A 21,262-nucleotide genomic window follows, 5' to 3' on the forward strand; every position below is an offset into this window, starting at 1 on the left:
ACATGGTTTTCTGCTGAGATTATTGAAAATATTTTGCATCTAAGAAGTTAGATATTCATCTTCCTGGTCTCCTTTAATAACAAAACAAGTGTAGCTGGGTACAGTCAGACACTGTAATATTTTAATTCTTCCAGCCTTTATACTTGTTTTGAAGTCTGGAGCTTAACTCTGTCCTCCTGTGTGCAGGGTGTTTGATGGGGTTGTAGAGATCTACAAGAGAGTCGAGAACAGGTCTGGAACAGGTCTTGAAAATAGGAATCTAAATAAATCACAAAGTCAGGTCCACAACAGGTAAGCATCACTTCCACAGTTGTAGCTTGAAAAATGACAAGGCTCTGTGATTTGAATTAGGTAACTCACCCAGATGAACTCACGTACTGGTTGTGGAGGTTATGCCCTGTAATTCTTCATTAAGTATGAGGGAGGAGTTGGGTCTTAAGGTATAAAAGGATCTTTTAAGAGCACAGGTAACTACAATAAATCAGATTTTCATGTTAAAGGAGACGGAGAAAAATGTCACAATTGATCCTTTATTTAAAAGTGTTCAACAGATTTGTTAAATAAAGTGTTACTCTTAATAAAATACATTCTCAAAAAGTTTGGAGGTAGAACAATGTTTCAAGGTCATTCCGCCCCCCTCCACATGCTTACTATAAGCAATTGTACAAAATCAAAAAAAAAAAAAAAAGTAAAAACATGATGCATCCTTTAGGCCTTGCTACGTCAAGTCTGAAAACAGTGGGAAGAGCTCTAAGTTGTTCCTTGGTACAAACCCTCCAGCAGTGCGAGCTCCGTGTGCGCTGGCTCTTCGCTCAGTCCACAACCTTTATGGGCTGCACGCCGGGCTGCGGCTGGCTCTGCAGCAGCCGCCCCGCCGCTCGCGCCGCGCTGGAGCCCGCCCCGTGCAGCACCGTGCGCGGGTATTTGGCTGCAATGGCTTGGGAGATGGTTTGCTGAAAAGTAATATGACAAAATATAATATAAATAAATAGATAGCTCTAAATGAGCTGTAGTTTAAACAGAGATTTGTGATTACATATTTCTCAAGAAAAATCAGATGGTGACTTAAAAGATATGAAAGATTTTTTTTCTTCTTCCTATGTATTTAGCATTCCTAGAATTATCTATTACAAAGTGCTGGACTTAAAGATTAACCAGATATCCTGAGTTCGTATCCCCTCAGTCTCATTTCAGATTCACAGAATCACAGAATGGTCAAGGTTGGAAGGGACCTCTAACCTGTTTGCATTTTTTCCTTAGTGCTGATTTAATCACGCCAACATTCCTTTAAGTTGAGTGCTTGTTAAAGGAAAGGTTAACTGGTCTCTGCCAGGAATAGGTTTGCATTTCTTTGACAGGAGGGAAACACCTAGCATGGTTACTGTAAGAAACAGCAGTCATTCCGCTTTTAATCAAGGTGAGCTCTCTCCACTGTCAGCTTACTCTGCAAGAAATACTTCCATCTGATTCAATTTCAAGCAGGTATTTATTTACAAAAAGAATACATGGTTTATACACTGCTGAGAGTGTAACATGGCTGAAAGCAGGAGGTCTCTCAGGAACAGATGCCAACAACTCCATCAGCTCAAAGGACGGGATGTGAGTACCCCTGTTTCTTCTGGCAGTCACTCAGGAAAAGTTGAACTGTTCAGTGGCATGCAGAAGACTCGCATATTATGTTACAGGGTAAAGTATGCTTTCAATTAAGTCATGTTTTGGTCATTAAAAATTAAAAGTGCAGTGGCTACATAAGCCCTTTTGGCCACTGTTCATAGTCTTCTCGTATGGTGTTTCCATACCCTGCTAATGCACTTACCTTAGTCTTTTCTGCAGAGAATAAGGAAGAAGGAAAAAAAGAAACCCAGCTTGAATTTTGGTTTCCTCTGGACCCACGTCTTAATTTCTTCCAGTAAATTCCCTCTCCTCAGTCTGTCACTCTGACCTGTGCCTCTGGTTCATTCACGCCTCTCCCTCCCCCTGGTGAAGCTTGTCTTCAAAGTCTAAGTTGCTCTTTGGTGATGAGAGCAAACACTGCAGTGTCAAGTGACCACTTCCATGAAGAAGCAGGCTCACAAGAGACCTCTGAAATAATTACTACAGAAGACAGATTAAAGTTGCAATGTTTACTTGCTCTCCTCACAAATGTGCTCTCTAACTTCTACACAGGGAAAGGCAAGTAGTGCTTACTACTGTAAAACAGGACTCAAATCTGAGCTTAACTAAGTCTTTCTTAATTGTGATCATTTTTAAAATACTGCCACTATAAAATATTCCTGCAAGAGAAGTGTTGTAAGCCTAATTCTGACTTACCTGAGTGACTGGATGATGTTTTTCAACAATGACTGAACTCATGGGTGGAACAACTCCCATCACTGCTAAACTACTACAAATTCTGGGTTTCTGTCCCATATCGGCTCGGCCGGTGATTCGAGCAGTGATTGTTCTTCCTGCTTTCTGTTGAGCAGATGCTATTACTTTCGCCATGGGCTACAAATAAACTAGATGTTAGCTGGCAAAAATTCTACACCTAAGATCTACACTACTGCATAGCTACTTACATATATTAACCACATGCCCAAATAGAACGTGAACACTGTTGATAATCCGGTTCTAGTCTATGGGACTGAATTTATTACCTAGCTGAACCTGGTTTGTTCTCTCCTTTTTGCACTTGAAGAGAGTGTTTAGTGCAAGTGCCTTATGGGGAAGGGCTGCTTGGAGCTTGGAGCACTGGCTGCAGAACCCGGGGGAGCTGCAGGCAGCTGCAGCCCTGGCACTTTGCTCTAACAGTGACACAGCAGATACAGAAAGGCCTCCGTGCAACAAAGTGCTGTGTCTTTCTCTGATTAGCGTAACCAACTGTATCAAAGGGGTAAAGGAAAGCACAGCAATGCTGACAGCAGTGGAGAGAGGTAAAAATGACAGTTTAAAAACAGAGGGAGGGAGGGAGGGAGGGAAGAGCCATTGCAAACAGCAGGATAACAAAGCAAATGAGATCATGTGAAATAGTGATATTGTTGTGCACACTTTCCTAATCTTCATTTTATTTAGTCATATTTTGTCCCTCCTCCCCCAAATATTTTAAACTGTAATTAACATAAAGGGCCTTTAACATAAGTGAGCATTGTCCAGGTTCTCTTTTCACTCCTCTATGTAAACTCTAGAGCAGTTTCCTCAAATATTGAGTGTTGCTTTGAAAAAGAATGGGAAAAGATATCTAAACTAACAACTATAATTATGTCTTAATTTAAGAAGTGGATTTTAGGATGTTACCAGCTTTTGAGTTGATGACAGACCAGATCCTGCAGTTGTGCTAGTGATGATTACTGGAGAATCAGAATCTAGCCTGGTCTGAGAAGTGATGGCATGGCCCAGGTGGGTAGAAAACTGTAAGTGAATCAGTTTACAAAAAGTAACTTTTTAGAAAATACAGTTTTATTGTTTAATTAGTCAATCCTTTGATTATTTCAATTACCCTCCTAAATTTTACATCCTTACAGATCTTAAAACTGTTTGTTATCTAGCTTACTTAAAACATGTCAAACACAATACAAACCAAGTAAAATGTGATACTGTTGGAATAAAAACCTAGCAGGAAAGGAAAGCATTTCTTCTTCTCTCCTGTTCTGTAGCATAAAATTGTTTTACAGTGATGGATAATGACCTGGCTGAGCTGACAAGACAATAAGCTGAATTCCAACACTGTCTATACAGTTACATTTTTGAAAAGAAGCTTGAAGTCAAGGTAATTCCCACTTTAAAAAAAAAAATAAATAAATAAATTCAGGCCCTCTACAAACAACTCTTGAGGCTTTTTTTTTTCCCTAGAAAGATCATTAGAAGGCAAACTCTGCTTGTAATGGGCATCTTGGCTTCATTAGTTTAATGATTTTTTTCATTACAAGAGAAAACAGAGCTTACTGAAAGCACTGCAAGTCCCACAATCCATGCCACAGCCAGCAGACTCTGCAAGTCCTTGGGGGCTTCATTTTAAATCTCAGATTGTGTTTTAGTTCTTTCAATTGACAGGCTCTTGCATTTATGTTTAAGAAGCACCAGTGCAGACAGTGAGTTTTCATTCCTAGGGAAACTCATGTAGTCTAGCCCCCTACTCACCATATCTTCCATCTGAAGACTAGTTGCCGTTGGAGGTGGTGGCGAGGGAGGATTATACTGGGAGGAAGGCAGCCTTCCTGCAGCACCGCTACCACTATCTTCTCTCCTACATCCTACATCTGTTAAAACACAAAGCCAGTGGTTCAGTACGGAATCTAGCAAACCTTCACAGGAACAGAGATGAGTCACTAAGATTTCACTAATCCTTTGGGACTTCCGTGTAATCTAATTAAAAGAGTCGGTCTGTTGTATGTAGAGATACATTTAAAAACTTCTCTGCATTTGATCTTTTTTTCAAGAGACTTGAAATACTTTTCAAGGGGGTAACTTAGGCTGGCATAATGCATACTTAATCGCACAAGGGTAGTGCAAAGAACTAAGGTCCTGACTACAGTTTACTCATAACCAAATCAAGTGGGCAAGAGCTTCGCTTGCACTGAGGGCCAAACTCCAGCTCAGGTAGAGGGCAAGAACACAGGCAAGGCTGTAGTATTCCGCACAGCCAAGGCAGGGCCAGGTCCTTATAGGGGACTCCCCAGCAGTAATGTTAAATGACAGCAGCAGTTTTAGGGAGCTGTAGATTGTGAGCAGCCCACCCTGTCTCCATCCTGGAGTGGAGCCCCATCCTGGCAGTAGGGAGGGGACTCTCTATGGACACCTACTGAGCAGTGTCCAGCAGGCTGGGAGATGCACAGGCAGGGCAGAAGCTTTCCCAAGTAGTTCCAGCTTCCAAATTACACACTGCTCTTCTTTTAAAAGAAGAATCTATTCTCATTTAAACTTACCTTTTTAAGGTAGATACTACCAGCAGAGCTAGGACAAGGCTATTTTTTTCATTCCCGAGACTAGAGTGTCACCAGGTGGTACGTTTTGTTTAGTTTGTTTTAGAAGCAGTCTCTATTTTGAATAAAAACAAATCACTACAATTGCCTAGAATGCATGCCCTCTGAAGTACTTCAGAAACTTCCAGTACCAGACTATTAAATTTAGTAGCCTGATTACAGACAACCAGATGATTACAGCTTAAGTAGAACTTTTATACCAACCTGGATCTATCCTGCTGTCCTTGCCCTGAAACATGGTCATTGCTTCCAGGTTCAGAGCACACACACCCCGCATGAAGGCCTTCTTCATGGTGTCTTCGTACTGCTCTCTCTCACTGTGCAGCCGCAGGATCTCAGCTCTGCTCTGCTCCAGTGCAGCATGGAGCTGCAAGGGAGGAGGGGGGAAAGAGCTGGTTGTACTTCCGGATGCCAAGGATGAGGCTGTTGCTCGGTTCCTTTGGAAGCCCCTTATTACTTTCACACAGATGAGCCACTTCACTTCAAAAATCTCTGGCTCATCAGATAGGCCAGTTATTTGCCATCTATTTCTACTAGAGCCCAGAGACTACTAGCCTGCGTTCAGAAGGGCTGGCAGACCTTAACCAACTAAACAAATTTACCTTGCCCATTTTGCTCATCTGGAAGCTAGGTAACTAGCTCAGACTGAATTTCATCAGTAATTTGGATTCCTTCACTAGTCAGAGCAATTTTTTTCCCAAGAAAATAGTTTATCTCATGCTTAAATAATCACCAGACACCCCAATTTTCCAGCCCTTATAAAAACTGACTGGGAAATGACAGAACAAGTAGCTCTGGTAATTCACTGCTTTCTGATTATATTTTCTTTATGGCATTTTCCCAGGTTCAGCATTTTCACAAGTTTCTAGAACAAAGCTCTTCCGGTGTGGAAGGGCTCAGTTTTAGAAATTCTGCTCATTAGAAACTGGTCTTAAAACTCTAATTAACAAATGCATACCTATATTTGTACATACTAGAGTTTTTATCTCAGAGCAACTATGGCTAATAAGCCTAGAAATTTTAAGAATTTGCTTAACTTTTGCTAAAACATACAACTTTCAAAATATGTATTTTAAAAGTTACTTTAATTTCTTCTGGGCACCAATATGCATCTTGACAAATGGATTTCACTTTTAAAACCTTTCAAAATACTTTGATAATCGGCCTAGGCAAAGCTAAACTTGAGTTTAGTCTTTCAGTTCCAGTATTTCTCCTTTAAGATGACCTCAAAAGGCAGAGCAAATATTAACAATGTGCTATTAGGAAGCAATTCTCATCCCCTGTACAGGTCAGTAAACAGAGGTTCATCTCATTTCAGGAAAAGTCAAAATCACCTGTGTGTGCTAGTCAACATAATTTATCTATTACAGGAAAAAAAAAAGAGAAAAAAAATCACACGTAGAAAGTGAACTTCCTAGGAGAGCTTTTGGGTTTCCTCACATCTCCTTCTGTACTTGGAACTTTTTTTTTTTCTGCTATTCTTTGGGAGTGGAAAGAGTCTTTGGTATTTCAAGTTGGCTAAGAAAGAGATACTTGGCAGGGCAGGAGGGAGTAGAATGAGAACGAACCCTTTTCTTACCTCTGCAATTTTGGCTTCGTAGTCATTAGTGAGCTGAACACAGACATCTTCTGCCCTTAACTGACAGGCTTTTGCTACTTTTTCTTTCCATCTAGTTTCACTTAGAGAGCGCCATGCTGCCCAAACCTTCTTCAGCAAAGCTGTCTGGAATTGCCTGTCTGCTATTCTATTTGCATGTGCCTTAGGAAACAAATTAACCACATTATATGCAAGTTTATTGAAAACTCGAGTACTCAATAGAGGGTGGATGAGTGTATGACACAGATCACAGCAGAAATGTCTGCACGGGGCTTCTCGTGCAACAGTGAAGCTGTACACAAACACTGCCTGAACAGCTCCATTCTTCGTGCTCATGTATCCAAGACAGAAAATACATTTGAGAACTCCTAAATAACATGAACTTTTTGATTTAATGACATTTAAACAAGCAATTCGCACACATGCTGTCCGCATGCACGTATAAAGTCATTAAATTGGTAGTGACTCAAAATATGCCATATACAAGAACCATATAAACTCTGCAGTCACAGTGATCATCCCTGATGATTATCATAAAATCACATGAGAAAAAAAGAAACTGTATATATAAATATTGATGTTTTTCCTCATTGCATACGTATTCTGACAGCAATATTCATAGTGTTGAATAACAGTTCATTCTAACAGTTCAAAACATGTCAAAAACTGTCATTTCTTTCAGCTATAACAAGAACATCAGCAACCCTGGCCCTTCTGAGTTTAGAGGCTCTCCTTTCACCACAATTTTATTTTTTGCACGTACCTCTTGTTTGGCTTCCACATGTTGAATCCGCCAGAGCATAAATTTTCTCATCAACTCTATTCTTTCCTTGTGCTTATCTAATGCTTGAGTCAAGTTAGTAATTACCTGCAAAAAATATTATCATTATTCAATAGCTATAATTTTGCTAAGATAAGATATACTGCCTTCATCGGGTATTTGTCACTTAAAGTTCTTGCTTTTAGAAGAACCTTTTTGTTAGACCTTCCTTTTGGTCTAATCAGGCATAAAAAAAAAAAAAAAAAAAAAAAAGAGTTCAAATCTGGAGTAAAATTCTTTTGGCTTCAGCCCAGACTCTGTGGCACTTAGACACTGTCACTGAGTAGCTGCAGAAAAAACTCCAATGAGTTATCATTCCATCCAGTGACTTCTGCAGGATTCTGTTCCACTTCCTTGTAATCAAGTGTAGTGTATATATGTGTGTGTGTGTATTTGTGTGTGTACGTATATATGTTTATATAATCAAATGTAATATAAGGTCAGTAGAATCATCTCTTCACAAAACAGCTTGGTTAATCAGCTGTCATTTGAATTGTGAAGAGATTGCTTTAGTACAGTATTAATTTGACTGAAAACATAAAGGAAACAAGTGTTGATCTACAGAAAATTTATATAACAAACTTTTAAGAATTAAAGCTTTTGGGAGGCAAGAAAGCCCTCTAAGTACCACCAACCTCTGAGTACATTATAATTAACATAACAGGAAGAGCTGAGATTCACTGATCAAAATATAGTCTAGGCATAGTGCAAATTGCTTATACCAAATCACAGAGCTGTTCTCTGCATTTTTTGCCTAGCTTCTTAGCTAGATTCTCCTCTCAGTTGCATATGAGAAAGACTAATGAGTAACACTGACAGATTAGGGGAAGAAGTTACTTCCATGTAAAGTTATTCTAACTATTGCACTAGGTAAGAGGGTAAGAAACACTATTTGATGGTGTTTCATGCTATTTACATGCTAATAAACATGCTGTTAAACTTCTCATCTAGCAAATAGGTCAAAATTTCTAAGCTTTGGTACAGAATTTCATACACACGGCTCTAGTTGTAATTCATAGAATATTTAAAGAAATGCTACTAGAAGCTTGGATTCTTTAAGGTGAAAATTTCAAAACCAGCAACACATCAAGGCCATTTTGACACAGTTAGTTAAATTAATTAGAGCAGAGCAGTCCTTAATTTAAGAATGAATTCTTCACAATACTATTTTCATATATCTAATTTAGTTAAGCTATGTTTCTCTGCTTAAGTATGACTTAAGTTTTAACTTTTTGCAATTTCAGAATAAAAACAGTATTTATAGAGTAGATAATTTAAAGTCTAAAAGTCTAAAATTAGAAATAATTTATCATAAATTGCCAAAGATTTCAACTGGAAAAGAGAAAACAAAGAAACTGAGTACAAACAATTTATTAACTTTGTTGAAAGTGTGATATACAAACCTAAATCATCAGCTTTTACTACTGCAAACAGATCTAAATTTGTTAATTAATACATTTTTGCCATTAAAAAGCATGAGAAATCTTACAAGAGGACTCCAATGTGAGAGCAAGAGACTAGGTCTTGAACAGTATTTGTGAGGTTGATTCATGCAGGTAGTGGTCACATTAGAATTCATCAGTTTTGATGACCCCACTGTCATACATGGAAGTACTGCCACCTACTGTTAAATCATTCTCCACAAAAAGAATTTTAGAAAAACAAAGAAAAATGTGTATTTACTTATGTAAAATCTGCTTTCCAAACAGACATGGAACATGGCCTTTCATTCTTTCTCTGCATTTTAATTTCTTTAATGGGTATTCTATAAAGAACTAACAAAATAAAAAAAAAAGAACTACTAAAATTCTGGACACCATTAAGTGTTCTCAAGTGGAAGGTTAAAAAAATCAGTATAGAAAAGTGAGGATCCAAATAGGCTATGTGGCTAGGACTGTCAACATTTTATATCCACTCCCACAATTTTGGTTAGTTCCAAAATTCATGGGTAGTGATGTGGTAAAAAAAAAAAAAAAAAAAAAAAAAAAAAAAAAAAAAGTAAATATTTATAGATATCTGCTGCAAAGCAAAATATTTACAGATGACATCTATTAGATTTCCACTGTTAATGTTATTAGTAGTAACTTTTCCGCTATTCAGTCTAAATCTATTATTTACCTGGTCCATCTGACTTGTTGCAAGAAGAATTCTGTTATTCAAGACAATTAAGATGTATGTAAATGAATCAATGTTGAGATTCTTAAAGAAAAAAAAAAAAAAAAAAAAACACGCCCCTCCAAACTATTACCTCATCTTTTCTGCCAAGAGAGATTTCATAAGTATGCAGCAACTCTTTCAGGTTTTCCATTTGATTGTTCAACTGTCTGACATGTGCAGCGTGTTTCTCTTTTTCTTGTCTCATTTCAAGCTTGTGATGCTCGATAAAACTAAGTTTCCATTTTCTCAACTCAGTTAGAACATTTGTCTGAAAGTTAAAGAAGTGACAGTAGTGAAATTAGCAAATTATTCTCTCTTCAAACTTTTAACCTTAAAACCCTTGGCATGGTCATGAATATTTACAGCTTGCATTATAAACATTACTAGACATAGTGAAGTCTTGAATGATCAGAATTAAATAACCCTCGTGGAGAAAGCTATTCAATGTGTTTCCTGTACGCAAAAAACAGCAGCAACAAAACTCCACAACAAACCCCACCATTTCCCAGTGCAATCGCCCAACTCTACCTGCATAATCACTTATTCTGTGAAAACACAATGGCATCTTCATGTTGTTCTTAAGGTTTCAATGCAAAGTACAAACCTTCAGACTTCCGCTCCAGAGATCAAGTATGTTTTCTATTTGGGCCACTTTTTCATCAGGGACAGTTAATTCAGTCACTCTCTCTTCACTGATTTCTCTTGGGCTGCGTGCAGAGCCTTGTGAAGAAGTCTCTTCTGAGAGGAGAGGGCACAGGTGTTCCATGTGGGACTCGCACGACCCCTTCACTGACACTGAAACTGAAAACCAAACAAAGGGCAAGGACTGATCCTCTTTTTTTTTTCTGTATTTTTTTTCATGTATGACTGAGATAATTGCCATAGTACAAAATATAAACAGCTTCTACTGATGACATCTTAATACAGTCTTGGCACACTTCCCACAAAGAACATAACTACATTGGATGAAGTTGATAAAAGTTAAATTCATAAACCAGAAGTTCCATAGACTATTCTTGAAACTTCAATGTTAGCAGATTGTTTTCTGAAATAATTTGCACTCCAATTCCAGATTGTTTCCATTATAGCATATTCTTTCTCTGGCTCTCCAAACTATCATTCTCCTACATTCAATGAAAGCAAAGTCATGCTTTCTACATTTCCTATAGAAGTCTGACATTCAGAGAAACAATTACTACACAGAGGGATAAGTTATAGGTATAAATATCCACAGGGATTAAGTTCCTGCAGTGGCTGACAGAGTGACAAACATTGCGGCAGTTCGGAGGGAGGTAACGATCTGTGCGCCTCAATGTGCCCAGATTCCACTACACACACTCACCATTGAAGAGGAACCACACTGAGCATAACCTACTGCTCTCCTCATTTTAATCACATTCCTTGTGTTAAGAATCCTGTTTCTAGATTTTTGCTACCATGTATTAATAACAATTAATTAAATGGCAATTCACAGCTTACTAAGGCTATAGTATATTCTAGTGAAAACAGTTGCCACCTTCAGAATACGGATAGTTTGGGTTGTGGTTCCTTCAAATGGCTGCACTGTCCTGTGTGCTAGTAAATGGCTGTTGGCACAGAGTTATTTGGCTCTCACCAGCACAGCCAAGGACTGGCACATACATCAGCCAGGCACAACATTTACTCCAGCACCGATAATTAGCACCAGGTTAACATACCACTTCCAGGCACTTAATCTCTCTCTGCGGAATGGTCTGCCTACATCTGCATCCCACTGTCCTCTGAACAGTAGAGACAGACATGGATGGCATCAAGGTCCCAACTTCCCTTGAGGACACGACACAAGAAAATGGGTAACCAAAAAATGGTAGGTAAGTGTTTTCATCGCAAAATGACAGACCTTCTAAACAGCAGAAATTAAAGCAAGTTCTTCATTGTTCTCTAAGTCGAATTCCCCCCTATGCAGGGGAGGATATGCAGGTACGATCATTTACTGTTTCTTCCAAAGCAAAATTAACTGAACTCCCTCAGGTTAAATGTTAGTGACAAAAGCAAATAATATATTACCATAAATACCAGTGTTACTCTTAAGTGTCTTCACAACACAAAAAGTTTACACGTTCTTAAAGACCGCATGCCAAAAACGAAATCAGATTGAACCACTGAACTGAACAGCAAGAATGACATTCATGCAGTGACTTGATTAGCCATTACACATAGCCCATTTCAGCTAATTCTCGCTTCAAAGGAACAGTCCTTTAAACACACCTTTATCTATCCCAGCAGCACAGGTACAAGTAAAACCAACCCAAGCTCTCAAACTTCTGTAAAGAGTACTTGGAGTGAGTACCCACAACTACTACCCATCACCTTAAACATTTCTTTTACACTTTATGCCAGTTAGAGGGAAGAACTGTCAGCACATCAATACTACCACCCAAAAGCTATGCTGGAGAGAGAACACGGTATCTTCTGAAATTTCTTCTTCAAAATGTAAGTGTACATGAAATGCACATTCTTTTCAAACAAGCTATTGAAAAACTTCTACCAATAAAATTTCATCACTGCTCTTGTAAACCCAACCCACAGTTCTTCATATATTACCTGGAGTCTTACGAGGAATGATGTCATCTGTCACATCTGCGAACCTGTCACCTGCTCTCACTTCTGAGACAGGTTCTGACCACTTTGGGACATGATGCTCAAACTTGGGAGTCACTGCAGGGTAACGAAGCAGCTCTTCATATACATCCTGTCACAAAATTGGGACAAACAGTTATAAAGTTATGATTATATTCCCAAAGACTGGGTAGAGGAAGGAAAGAGTGGAAACAATTTTAGATAATTTTTATATTACTTTGTATTATGACTAAAACTAAAAGAATTTGTCTTTAAATAGCAAAAGCCAGATGCTTTCTCAGTATTTTGATGTCACTTATAATAATGTATTGCTCTCTTGCTTTATGTTCTAAAATTCAATCCACTGGTAAATGCTAGATTATATTAGATAGCAGAACAGATAGGTAGATGCAATATATTAGCTATGGGTTTTGCTAAATGTCAGAATAAGACAATAAGAGGCACATCATATAAGAAATATTAACTATGGAACCAATTCCAGATTAAGAATCACTTAATACTCATTTTGAGCATCATCATTACCACAGAGAGGGGAAAAAAAAAAAAAGTAGGATGTTTTTATCCATGGCAAAGATGCTACTGAGCAAAGAGTCAGATTTCACATCCTATAACATTACAATCTCTTTGGGAAGAGTTATGAAGTGAACCATCAGAAGCCTTTTGATTCTCCAGTGTTTTCTTTAGAACAAATATGGTTATTCTCAGCATATATTATAAATTTATTAAGTTACATAGTTGTGGTAGTGGTATATATACAAAACTATTTTAAAAGCTTGCCCTTTAAAAAAAATTATGAACCAGCATAATGGGTATATGGCTTTATAGTGCATGTCAATGTAAACTAAGTAAGTTAATGTTTTCCTTGAAGTTCCCTAATTAAAGAGAATTTCAGAAGTATTTATAATTCAATGAGAAATGGAACAAAAAGTATTACAGCTTAAATACTATACAAGCCATTCCAACAGTAATAATAACAGTAATAGTAATAATAATAATAAAGATCCGGTAGCAGTTAATGCCTACTGATCAGAGACACTAATTAAAATATTTTGAAATAACATTCTTTTAAAAGTATTAAGCCAGGACACCAGCAGTAGCTTTTTTTTCCACTCAGTATTATTTCACAAGCTCAGTTAACATCCAGTGGGCTCAACTGTAGATTGAAAAGTTATTTTCGCCTTTAAGCTGGGAGAAGTCAGAGGGGAAACAATTAGTTTAAATGTACCAATTACGTGTAATACTTTATTGAATCAATCGGCTTAAATGCCTTATTTTCACTTTCAATGTAACTCTCACATTTATATGGGTTTTAACTAATCAGAGAACATTTTAAGATATTGGGTTTTAGCTGAATTGTGGTTTGCTTTCCAATTTCTATTCCTGATTTTCTAGTCTATCATGTTAAAATTAAAAGCCCATGTAATCATATATGAAGGTCTATTGTTACATACAAGTAGGCATGGCACATGCATATGATAGTAGTACTACATCTCATGTAAAAGCTATAGTTAGTCGCAAACCAACAAGTTACCAATTGGTAACTTGTTTAGCTTTAGGTTTGCTTTAACCCCTAAAATAAAAGTGGAGAAATAACAAGACAGAGAAAGAGTAAACTATTTGCTTCCAGAATTTTCTATTTCGAAAGTAAATCCAGACTCAAATTGTGACTTCAATTGGTTTTAGTTAAGGGTGAACCACTTTTAATGTATGTTCTTACTGTGTCAAAGAACTGGATGGTATTCTTGTAAAATACATGCAAGTCCTAAAATACTTCTTTTCTTTTTTAAGCACAATATTTTCTATATTGCATGCCATGTGAACACCAAGAGATGACAAGAAAATTGTTGTCTAGTGTACTCTGATGTACTCAAGCCTCAAATATATAAGCACCTTAATATGTAAGCTGATACTCAGAAAAAAAGGCACTACAGTTAACCAGGTCAACAAGGAGACAAAGGTATTTGAACAAGGAAACCTTGGCATTAAACCGTGATATGTAAACTTGCAGGTCTGAAGTCTGATGAAAGAAGTGTTTTGTTTCCTCTATAAGTCCTGCCCATGCAGATATTTTAATACCAAATGTATAGGAATATCCTAGATGATTCTAACCATGCACGCCACTGTATTCTACCACTTTGAATGCACATCCATGGCTTCCTACAGAAGTATAGTTCAGATTCTATGAGATCTCAGAATAACAGCAAACTCTCTTATCTTTTAATAATTAATGTTGCAAAAGGCACTAAAAAAACCTTTTTGAAGTTTTTTTTTCCCTCTACTTCAAGGATAATAATCTATAGATGCTGCATGGAACCTGTCCTTTGGATGGCAGTCAAAGTAATAAACAATAGGAAAAGAGCAGATAGAACATCTTGTGTCTGCTTTCCAACTACAAGAGGCACTACAAAGAAGGAAGAATTAGCAAATTAGAAAATCCTATCCACTAGGTAAGTGTGAAAAAGCCTGAAAACAAATTCACACCTAAAACGGTAATTTAAAAGGGGCATTGTATACAGGATGAAAAAAATCAATTTAATTGTGCTTCAGCTGTATACAACCATTGCAGCCACTGCTTTTGGGGTGACAAAAGTAGGGACACATGACAAACAGCAAAAAAATATTATTGCACAAGTGGCCTGTTTTGGACAGCATCCCATCAAAGGAAAAAAAAATATTCCCCAAACTGCAATAGCCAATTATTAAATGATGAAAATTCACCTCTTTCAAGACTTTCACAAATACCTTCATAGCCTCTCAAAAGAATGCTGAGCATGGTAAAGAAAAAAAATAAAGAACATTAAACATCCAGTATATCTTGGCACATTTGATGCACCTATGGTATGAAATATAAAAAGGATACATGAGTTATTTGCAACATTTCTTCATAATTATCCTTTGCCACACGAAAAAAAAAGACACTCATGGAGAAGCAAGCAAAATTGCTTCTTTCCTACCTGAAGATCTGAAGAAACAGAACTGCCACAAACTGAATCTTTTGGCAAAAGACGACTTGAGCTTTTCTCCTCATCTGATGACATTCTGCACAAGTCAGTCTATAAAAAAGTAGAAGCTCAACTTCACTTCTTAGTGAATGTTTGCTCTATGTTTGCCTGTATTTTTTCTAGCAACACAAACTTTGCTCAAAACCATGAAAAGATTTTCACTGACTTCAAAGGACTCTGAATAAAATAAAAGAAGACACACTCACAAGCAACAATTTAAAAAAAAACTATTGTTCTAAATTAACTGAATGTTTGTTATATTTAATACTTCAAGTTACACAATATAAAATTTTACATTATGTGTCAGAGTACACTGCTAGATAAAAATACACTGCTGATAGTAAGACAAGAGTGAGAGAAGCCTCAGTTTACGGTTACACGTCTGTGTCAATCACTCCATCGTATTTACACTTATTATTTTGGAGCTTATTAGCTCATTTCAGTGAAAAATTCCTTCAGAGGGACACATACAAATCTCTAAGCTCCGTGGTGGCCTTTTTCCCTTAGAACTACCTCAACCATAGGCCAACTTGACACAATACCCTGACTGACACCTTGAAGCTTCTTCATAGTGGTCAGCATCAGTCTTCCTCCACCTTCTACTCTGCTTCAGTTGTCACCTTATAGGTCCAGGAAGATGACCAGATATTGACAGGACAGGCAATTCCTCCTTAGCTCCAGACAATGTTGATCATTCCAGCAATTTCTAAGCAAGATAGTGAGGTATTCTTGAATATCTGGGAAAAAGTGATGTTGTAGAACTGATGAGAAACATGAGGACTTTCTAAATATATATTTTTAAGTCTACTGCAGCTTTGTAAAATCCCTCCAGTGGAAACTGAAGATCTTGCTAATAAACTTGAGAGAGATATGGGGAAGAGAACTCTGAAGGATATGAGACAGGCAGAAATGTAATTAATTTTAAAAAAAATGAATGGGAGACTATTATTAATAAAGGGATAATAAACAATGGGCAGAAGAATATAGTTGTCTGATGCAAGCGACACATCAACTCTCCTACAGGGAAGAAAGACCAACATAAATAATTAAAGAAACTGGCTGCCTGTACAGCAAACAATTATGCAAAGAAACATATTTTTAAAGTGACATTTAAAGATGTCAATTATAATGCTTTTTTTAAACAGAGGCATTTTCTGAAAGAAATGTTATTTTAAAATTATAGTTAGTGACAGTTATACTGTCACTAAATTGGCAGGACATAATTTCCTTAAGTATCATCGCCTTATTTCAAAATGACAAAATAAAAGGCAATAATTTCATAGTTCTCTATGTAGAAATACAGATAGAAGTTAATTGTCTTCTTCCCCTCTCCCGTTTTCTTTGAGTTACTCTCCATACTGATTTTTCCTGCACTATAAAAGGTCTGCCACAGGCAAGATTTCCCTATATTCAGTTTCTAACAAGGTGAAACTCCCCTAGCTTCTGACCTATGGTGAAAAAGTTTCCAGAAAAATGTCACATTTTAGCTGGACTGCATTTTACAAGATCAAATGCCCATAACAACAGGTATTTGAAATGGAAACATTTAAAGAACATTGGGCTTTATAAACAGCTAGTCTGTAACAGTTCATTTCATAAAATAAACTGATGCCAATAATTAGTAGCAAAGAAAACTCTAAACCCTGCAGCTGTATGACATGGACAGACCTCAGGACTTATTCAGGGTATAATCTTACTTTTAGATTATTGCAACATCCTTTCCCCAAGCTTAATAAAAGATATCCACCCAAAAAGATACCACTCAAAATCCTGCTGCAAAGTTCTGTTCCTTAGTCCTTTGACCTTCTGAACCTTTTTCAGGAATCCTCTTAATGTCTCTCCTCACTCAAACATAAGCTGCTTATCTTTGCTTTCAAGACCCTTCACAAGCTCTCAGTTTTTATTTCCTTCCCCTCAGCCCAGGTTGCTAGCCTGTACTGTTCATGAGTACCATTTTCAACATTCTTATAAAAAGAAAAAATATTTCCATATTTCTTATTCTCCCACCTCTGTGAAGCCTCTTGCCATCAGAAGCCAGCTGCTGATCAAACCAGCGCCCTTCCTTACATTTTTGTAAGCTTTTGCCGATACCAAGGTTACAATTAGATGATAAAACAGGCCATATTCTCACATTATAAATTGGTTCCTCCCCATTTCCCTGTTTTTCCCCCCTACTCCTTTTAAACTGCACATCAGGTCTACAGAGCTCTGGGCTTTGCACTACAGTGTGTTTAAGCGTCCCTACTAGGTTGATTAATAACTGTTCCTTTAATCTTAAAGTTCAGTAATGAATGAAATATTCCAGCAAACCTAGAACATTAGAAATCTGCTCAAGTACAAAAAAAAAAAAAAAAAACACACAACACTATGATAAATTAAGATAAAAATGCTTCTCTGAAGCTGTTCCTTGCAGATGTCACTGCCACTTCACACTGAGACCAAGTTATCTGAGCAAGCACACCTTGAGCTCAAGGAAAAGTCTGGGTGAGTTTCTGAAAGAGCAATCTCTCAGGGAGTATTAGGTAAGACTCGGGGTCAGTATAAGTCGTGATGCTGCCCATTACTGGGCAGCGGGAGAGCAGCGACACAAGCACCACTGCGCTGAGCGCCTCTGTTGCCTTGCTTGAGGAGAGCGGATCTTTAAAGCAACAGGAAGGCAGAGAGGCCGAGGCGAGCGGCGGTGCCCGGGGATGCTGGGGACGGTCCCTCGGAGGAGGGCCCCGCAAGGCCGTGCGGAGCTCGGCCGGGCCGGCCGCACCGCGCTCCGTCCCCGCGCGCCGCCCGCTCCGGTCCCGGCCGCCTCTCACCTGCGGGGCAACGGCCGCTCCGGCGAGACGGTTTCAAACCGCCAGGGAGGAAAAAAACCACTTCTCTGATAGGCTCACCTTGCTTTTAGAAACCACCCTCTGATTGGCCGGCCTCGAGGCGCAGTAGCCAATTAAAGAGGCCGCCGTCGTGGGCGAGGCACGCCGGCCGCTCCCGTTGTACCTAGGGGCGCTGCTGGGCGGCGCCTCCCGGCCGTCAGCGGCTGCCGCACGCTCATTGGCTGGGGGCGTTGGCGGCGCTGGGGCGCGCGCCGCGGCGGCCGTTGGTTGGGGAGGGGGGGAGGTGCCGGTTCGTCTGGCGGCGGTTGGCGGCCGTTGGCGACGGTTGGCGTCGCGGTCCGCATGTTACGGGGCGGGCGGCGTTGCTGGGGAGCGGCGGCCCTAGGTCTTCACCCCGTGCGTGGAGCTGATTCCAGGCGGCTGCCCGCGCCGCTTCCGGCCGCTCCTCGCCGCCCTTCAGGGCCCTCGTTGAGTGGGGGAGCGCGGCGGCGTCGCCGTTAACCTGCCTCACCGAGAGGGGAACGGCAGTTTGGGCAGCGCGAGGCGAGCGGGTCTCAGGAGGACCCGCCTTTCTCCCAGTGGAGAACTAGCTGTCGAAAGGTGCTCCTGTGCAAAATTAAGGGCGCTGTAGTTGGAAAAAATAGGAGTCTTTGTTAGAGCCCCATCACTTGTTCCCTGCCAGTTAATTCATAAGCTATGGAGATCCACTGTGTAACTCGCTGCGCACTTTGCTGCCAGCCATTTTTGCAGTGCTCTTATGGAAGCACCTTTAGGTAGTGCTTTTTTGTTTGTTTGTTTTTTACATAGTCTATTAAGTGACAAGAGACTATTTCCATTGTTCTTTATTTATCCTTTTGTGAGCTAAATTTTTTTGTCATACAAGCTGTAACATAGCCAATGTCTCCCCAGTGAATGCAGTTCTAAATTGTGGTTGTAGCTGGTGTACTAGAGCTACAAATCTCCCGGTACAGTTCTACAATATGTGAATATACTTGATATTACACTGAAATGTAGTGTGATAGCACAGAAGAGAATATGTAGAATATCCATATATAAAATGCCAAACATACCCCAAATTAGAAACTTTTCATTTCTTTAGGCCTTTGTAAATATACACAGAAATGCATGCACTTTATAGCATTTTCTATCCATGATTCACTGTACCAAACTTACTTTTTTGTAGAGGCTTTATGCTTTTCCAAAGTAGGATTGTTCTTCAGGAGGAAGTAAAAGGTTATTTCAATCTTGTCTCCCTAAACTCTTAGCTCTTCAGAAAGCTGAAGTGAGTAAAGCTTTGCTGCTTCTAGCTTTTAGGTCTGAGGTATACAGAACATGATCAGACCCAGACTTTATTCCCTCTTATATTACAATTGAAACTGAAGTATCTAACAGCATATAATAACAGGAATGACTGGAACATTTTTCTTTTCCATCAGGTTTTTTCAACTCCTTAGAAAAGATTTAATCTACTTTTGAAGATCAGCAGAAAGTTTTTGAGACTAATGCATTTAATATATTTCTTTAGTTCCAAGAGAATCAAGTCTAAGGAGATATAAGTAGTGCGACATTATATTTGCTTAAACACTAATTACACTGAGTTTAAATACTAATTTATGTTGCTTATAAAGGATAGAGAGGACTTCCAAAGACTGGATTATTTTTTCCTTATAGGGAAATATAGAAACAGTAATGTCAATATCCCTTTCTTACCCAATTCTTTCTGTGAGGTTACTGAAAATAATGTCTAAGGTATGTTAATTTAAAAATGTATACATGTGCACTAAATGAAACCCCAAATTTGCAATTAGATCAATAATAAGTAGCTTGGAATATCACTAAAGGTGACTTGCTGAAATGAGTAGATGATATAAATATGATAAAAGCATTATCTTTTTTTTTCTTAACAGTTTTTTCCAGATATTTCAAGATAACTTTTGTTTGTCATGGCTTATATCAGGTATATTTTAAAATTTTCATAACCTGACTTTTTATTATAGGTTGCTTTGTTATATATAATGTGCTCAGGTATTTTCTGATGCAGAATTGTGTTTCCCCAGTTCTGAATTCAAGCTCAGCTCTAACCACAACTGAGTTGCTGATGTCTGTATAGACAGCAACAAATTAGCTCAGCCCTGCCCTTTCATGTAGTAAACTAAATGTTTCTTTCCTGCTTTTCTGAAACCTTATCTGTAATCCCAGCTTTAACTCTAATCCATAGCCAAATGACCAGCAACTATCAGAATTAATAGCAAATATTATCCCTTATCAGTCTTAGTTCTTCATTCTAGCAGACCACACAGGAGCTGTCTGTCAAGTGAGATGTTCTATTTTTCTTTACTAAGGACTTAATCAGAATTTCCATTTATCCTTAGCCATGGGGAGATAATCATTTTAAAATTAAATGCATAAGCAATCAGTCCTTATCAAAACTAGATTTTCCTTCAGGCCTGGAAACAGAAATGAAGCAGGTTTCTGTGATTTATTTTATTTTATTTTAGCTGCCTATAGAGATTTTACTGCACTTACAGTTTTCCAAAATGATATGCATTTGCTGACGTTAAATCATTCTCTAGCTATTAGTGCCTCCTTGGGTTCAGCACTGTAGTCAATTTAGTCATTGAGAATCCTGCAATGAATCAAACAGGTGTTTATTACCAAACAGTAATGCAGCCACAACCTTAAATCATATTTAAGGCTCATGCAGATCCATGCGTGTTAGTTTCAAAACTAGCCTCATATGTGTGCAATAATCCAAAGTACTCAACATTTTTTTTCCTCCTCTCAAATGCTATCTCTGGGAAAAAGGGTTATTACTGAATTTGTAGGGTTGTAGGACATCCCTAAACTGGAATGGTTGTGACAAGTAATACCATGCGTCCCTTGCCTGAGTTGGCTTCCCTTTTGAAGTGCAGGAGGCACGGGGATATTTGTACTCATGAAGCAGGGCGAGACTTCTGGTCGGAGGTGGACTTCTGTGCATGACTGCAATTACGAGAGGGAAGCTGTTGCAGAGATTTTTTTTTTTTTTTTAGAACAGCCGGTCCCATGTGAGTTTTTCTGATTCTGCGAATAGTACTAAAAAAAAAAAAACCTAATTTAGATGTTTGGTATTTAAAATAGTCACATGAAATTGGAAATACTGTGTGCTTTTGAAATCACTGCGTATATTATCCAACTTTTCAACAGTGCATGTTAGTAAAATGGGGCACAAGTTCCTTGTCTCAGACCTAGTCATGACATCTGCTTAGTCATGTAGTCCGTGGTATTTTGCGTTACACAGTGCG

General features: G+C 38.5%; 1 protein-coding gene across 4 annotated transcripts; it reads right to left on the reverse strand.

Annotated features, from left to right (window-relative positions):
- Positions 1-735: 735 nt before the first annotated feature.
- POC5 (POC5 centriolar protein) lies at positions 736-18,006 on the reverse strand. 4 transcript variants are annotated; one of them, XM_026038387.1, is made up of 13 exons: positions 17,961-18,006; positions 15,706-15,890; positions 15,106-15,204; positions 12,116-12,263; positions 10,137-10,333; positions 9,624-9,800; positions 7,319-7,423; positions 6,538-6,717; positions 5,163-5,325; positions 4,117-4,235; positions 3,274-3,387; positions 2,311-2,487; positions 736-953 (listed from the first exon to the last, which is right to left on the reverse strand). In XM_026038387.1, exons 2-13 carry the CDS (start codon positions 15,733-15,735, stop codon positions 813-815), a joined length of 1,650 nt encoding a protein of 549 aa, XP_025894172.1. In that variant the 5' UTR covers positions 15,736-15,890; positions 17,961-18,006; the 3' UTR covers positions 736-812. The 4 variants fall into 4 exon arrangements, with proteins under 4 accessions (XP_025894172.1, XP_025894187.1, XP_025894180.1 ...); XM_026038402.1 differs by having other exon boundaries at positions 15,696-15,890; XM_026038395.1 differs by lacking the exon at positions 17,961-18,006 and adding an exon at positions 17,615-17,656 and having other exon boundaries at positions 15,706-15,859.
- Positions 18,007-21,262: the final 3,256 nt, after the last annotated feature.

Source organism: Nothoprocta perdicaria, unplaced genomic scaffold (genome assembly GCF_003342845.1).
Source record: "Nothoprocta perdicaria isolate Ctin4 unplaced genomic scaffold, notPer1 scaffold_1, whole genome shotgun sequence".
NCBI classification, from domain to species: Eukaryota; Metazoa; Chordata; class Aves; order Tinamiformes; family Tinamidae; genus Nothoprocta; species Nothoprocta perdicaria.

Coding starts and splice junctions, on each gene's coding strand:
- POC5 (XM_026038387.1), bottom strand. CDS start 15,735: ATGCTGACCACTATGAAGAAGCTTCAAGGT. Junction 7,424..9,623: donor CTCTTGGCAGAAAAGATGAG/GTAATAGTTTGG, acceptor TATTTTTTGCAG/GTAATTACTAACTTGACTCA. Junction 954..2,310: donor AACATCATCCAGTCACTCAG/GTAAGTCAGAAT, acceptor ATTACTTTTCAG/CAAACCATCTCCCAAGCCAT.